This window comes from Neolamprologus brichardi, chromosome 15 (assembly GCF_056152115.1).
Source record: "Neolamprologus brichardi isolate AB-2024 chromosome 15, ASM5615211v1, whole genome shotgun sequence".
In the NCBI taxonomy this organism is placed as follows: Eukaryota; Metazoa; Chordata; class Actinopteri; order Cichliformes; family Cichlidae; genus Neolamprologus; species Neolamprologus brichardi.
Window position 1 is genome coordinate 27948556 of NC_142118.1, and position 3945 is coordinate 27952500.

The following is a 3945-nucleotide window of genomic DNA, read 5'->3' on the forward strand; positions in this document are numbered from 1 at the left end:
TAGATAGAAAGCGCTTATGTAGAAAAGCATAGTTAAAAGTGGTTGTGTGAATGAGGCAAGTTTCATAAAGCGCTTTGAGTGGAAAATTTACCATTTACCAAAATTGGAAAACATCCACTTTTGTGAGAAACCTAAATAAAGAGTAATATTATAATTATATTATGTTATTATAAAACAAAGCATTGCAGTCTTAGTTTAAAAATGTGGCATTTTATTCTAGATTTTTAGCCATTTAAAGCAAACATGATACAATATTTTAGAGAAAGACAGTAATATATTGCAGTTTAAAAATATCATAGAGGGTTATTCTGCCACCCAGTCTACTCAAAAAAAAAAAATCTCTCAGCCCACGCTGTGATCCTCATCTATACTGTTAAGTGTGACAGAGCAGTTTATCAATTTGCAGGCTGCTGAGGCTTTTATTTCTGAGCTCTTGAGGAGTCATGCACTTTGGGCTGTGCCGTGGTGAAAGCGTGGCCTTGGTGTCGCCCATCCACCGCACCAGTGGGCTAATGTTACAGTCACACTGCCAAGGGTTGTCATGGAGGTACAGCTTCTTTAGAACTAACACAGATCAGAAAAAATGATTATCACGACAACAGCATCCTGCCGCCAATACTTGTTTAAATTACATTCTAATTCCTGGGAAAATAGGACAGGGAAAGTGCAGGCTGGCAGTTATCTTACCAGGCATATGGGTGAACATGTTTCCATCCACTGTCTTCAGGCGGTTTCCGCTGAGTGCCAGCTGTGAAAGCTTGGGCAGGTTGATGAACACGTCAGAGAGCAGAAGCTCCAACTCGTTGTTCCTCAGGTAGAGTTCCTGGTTCAGTGTTTAGCATATTCATAATTATTACTCGGGGAAATAGAGCAGGTTTTTGCAATTTAAGTTAGCAGTGTTATCACACTAGCTATTATGTGCAAGAATTAGTCAGATCAGGGTCTGCTGGGTAAGACATCTAACTGCCATATACTATATGTTTAAAAAAAAATGAAACTGAGTCTTTGATTTTTCTTTTTTTTTTTTCTGTTTTTATGTATACCAGAAAAATATGCTACCTGCAAGTTGCTCAGGCCATCCAAAGCTGTTAACGTCAGGGTAGATAGTAGGTTGTTGTCTAGAACCAACATCTCCAGAGATTGCAGGGGCTTGAATGCCCCAGAAGGAATGGTCTTCAGACTGGATATGGGGGGACAGTTAGAATCTCTTCAGAAGTAAAACCATTGAATTCAAAACCCTTTTGGAAATCAAAGTCACCAGTATATCTAATATCTAATATTTGATACCCTAGCAACATCATCGCTACACATAAACCATAATTCAACACTCTCTGTGATATATCAGTAAAAAAATAGTATGTTTTATTTTTATGTTTTGGACTCTTACAGTTATCCCCCCTCTGTCTGTAATGTAGGTATCATAAACTCAAGAATGCTTATATTCACACATGAAGCCATTTAAGCTAGTAGGATAAGTGCTAACCCAAAAGTATGAGATTATGTATTCTTTCCTTGTCATTCTTTAATCAAGAAACCTTTTTTGGTCTAATCATTAAAGAGATAACAGAAGATTATCTCTTTTATTATTTCTGCACCGTTGGTTCAACGTTCATTTTGGAAATATTTTCAACCATGACGGGATGTATAGAAAACCAGCCAGCCAACAGTTCAACATCAAAACATCTGCTTGGTTCCTTTGCCTTAGTAGTAACTAATTCTTCAGTTCTAGCTTACTATTAGCAGTAGTTGCGATATTGTTTATTGGAGCAGCTGAACTAATATTTTTTTGTTCTCACTTCAGTTTTGAGGTTCCAGATCCTAAGGCTATTTAAGACCAAGTAAATCGTAATGATCATACTCTGATCAGAAATATCTCATAACAACACATGGAAGTGAAGTTTGTTTCTCACTGATAATACCTGCACTGTAAAATGTAACTACTAGATGTATAATAACATGGCACATGTTATTGTGACCTGTTGTTGTCCAAGTTAAGGAACAAGAGCTGCCTCAGTCCACTGAAGGCCTTGGGAGAAATCTTCTGGATGCGGTTGAGGGAAAGATCCAAAACTTTGAGGGCAATCAGAGGTTTGAACGCATTCGGTGGGAGGACTGTCAGTGCATTGAGAGTAAGGTCCAACTCTGACAGGTTTCTCATGCCAGCAAAAATCTCAGGTTTCAGGATGCCAATCTGGTTCTGCCCCAACATGAGGAAGCGGAGGTTTAGGAGGTCCTTCAGACATAGAAAACAGTTGGGTGGGGTTTTTTTTTTGTCAAATTACTGTAATATTATTGCTGAAAAGTGTGCTCCTCTCCAAAAATCTTTACCTGAAACCCCCTTGGTGGAAGAATGGATATGTGGTTGCCATAAAGATTGAGAAGCATCAATTGCTTTGCACCGGAGAAGGCCTGGGGATGGATGGATTTTATGGCATTTCTCTCCAGATTGACGCTCTCAATCTTTGGAATTGATCTCAGAGTATTTGCCTTCAGGTTGGTAATACCATTCTCACCTTTTGGCAGCAATTAAGAAGTCAGTTATTGATGCAATCAGGGCCCATTATGTTTCCTTAAATGTTAGATAGATTAATGCATTCCTTGAATGTCAAAAGGATCCTAGAGAGGATTTGATTAAAATGTACACACCTAGTTTAACAATCCAAGCATCAGAAGGCAATTTGGAAGGAAAAGCTCGAAGCCCCCGCTTATGACAGTTGACATCTGATTTTTCTGGGCCAGACTTCCTGGAGCATTTGCAGACATCAGGGCAGGAATCTATGGCCTGCGCCATCCATAGCATTGCTAGTATCAGCCATGCTAAGTGCTCCATCCTCCCTTTAGAATCGTACAGAAAAATAATTTTAAATTTAAAATTAGTTATTAGAAACAATATTTTCACCACTACACTCTTAGCAGTTACAAGGCCCCTGGCTCCCATGTAGGTTTAAGGTCGTGTTTGTTTTAATCAATACTAACTAGGTCAGTTTTTTTAAAGTTAAACTTTAACTTTTACCAGAGTATATATGTAATGGCTGCACTTCTCCCATCTCTGCTTGAAATGAAAATTATGCTTAAAATTATTGGTTGGTTCTTGCTGTGATAATATGCTACAAAAGCTCTTGAAACAATAAAATTACAAAAATTAATTCCTGCGTCCTGACTTGTGGTATGATAACAGAAATTATGGTATGTGCTTTTCATCCAGTATTCATCAGATTTACCATTCATACAGTTACTGTATCGCACATATACACAACATCTGGAACAGGTCTGGCAGGTCGAGCTAGAAATGCATATGTGTAAAATGTAAATAAATATATATATATATATATATATATATATATATATATATATATATATATATATATATATATATGTGTGTGTATATATGTGTATATATATATGTGTGTATATATATATATATGTGTATATATGTGTATATATATGTATATATATGTGTATATATATATATATGTATATATATATATATATATATTAGGGGTGCAACGATACAACAAAATTCACGGTTCGGTTCGGTTCGATACTTTGGTGTCACGGTTCGATATTTTTTCGATACAAAAAAAATGTTCATGCCTTTTTATTAATTTGTCATTTATTAAATTTTCACGGCACATTCTGCACCACATCTCTGTGCGTTCATCATTTGTTTGAAGCCAGCTCACCTCCTGCAACCACTTTTCCGAGAATACGCGCTTCTTTTGTGGTTCGGACTCCTTCTGACATTTCTTTGGAGGTGGAGGAACATCACAGTAATTGCTTAAAGGAGCTTCTTCGACATCTTTAAGAGTTCTAAACAAATGTCTGTCCTCTTCCTTAAAATCTTATGTACGCAAACACGCGTTGCAACTTCTTATCTTGTGCGGGTTTTTATTTTGACAGCGAATGCGCACCTGCGGACCACTTATGTGCAGCCCTGGTTATTTA

The 3945-nt window shown here is 37.2% G+C and overlaps 1 protein-coding gene across 3 annotated transcripts in view; it reads right to left on the reverse strand.

Moving 5' to 3' along the window:
• Positions 1-278: 278 nt before the first annotated feature.
• The window catches only part of LOC118454612 (uncharacterized), an 8526-nt gene continuing 4859 nt past the window's right edge, over positions 279-3945 (reverse strand). For 2 of the 3 annotated variants that reach the window (XM_035910121.2, XM_087852281.1), the window contains exons 2-7: positions 2647-2835; positions 2329-2513; positions 1977-2233; positions 1060-1180; positions 688-823; positions 279-564 (exon numbers count right to left, since the gene is read on the reverse strand). In XM_035910121.2, coding sequence (XP_035766014.1) covers positions 374-564; positions 688-823; positions 1060-1180; positions 1977-2233; positions 2329-2513; positions 2647-2835 — 1079 coding nt within the window. In that variant the 3' untranslated portion in view covers positions 279-373. Of the gene's footprint in view, positions 565-687; positions 824-1059; positions 1181-1976; positions 2234-2328; positions 2514-2646; positions 2939-3945 lie in introns of those variants that run through there. The other variant, XM_087852280.1, reaches the window with a different exon arrangement.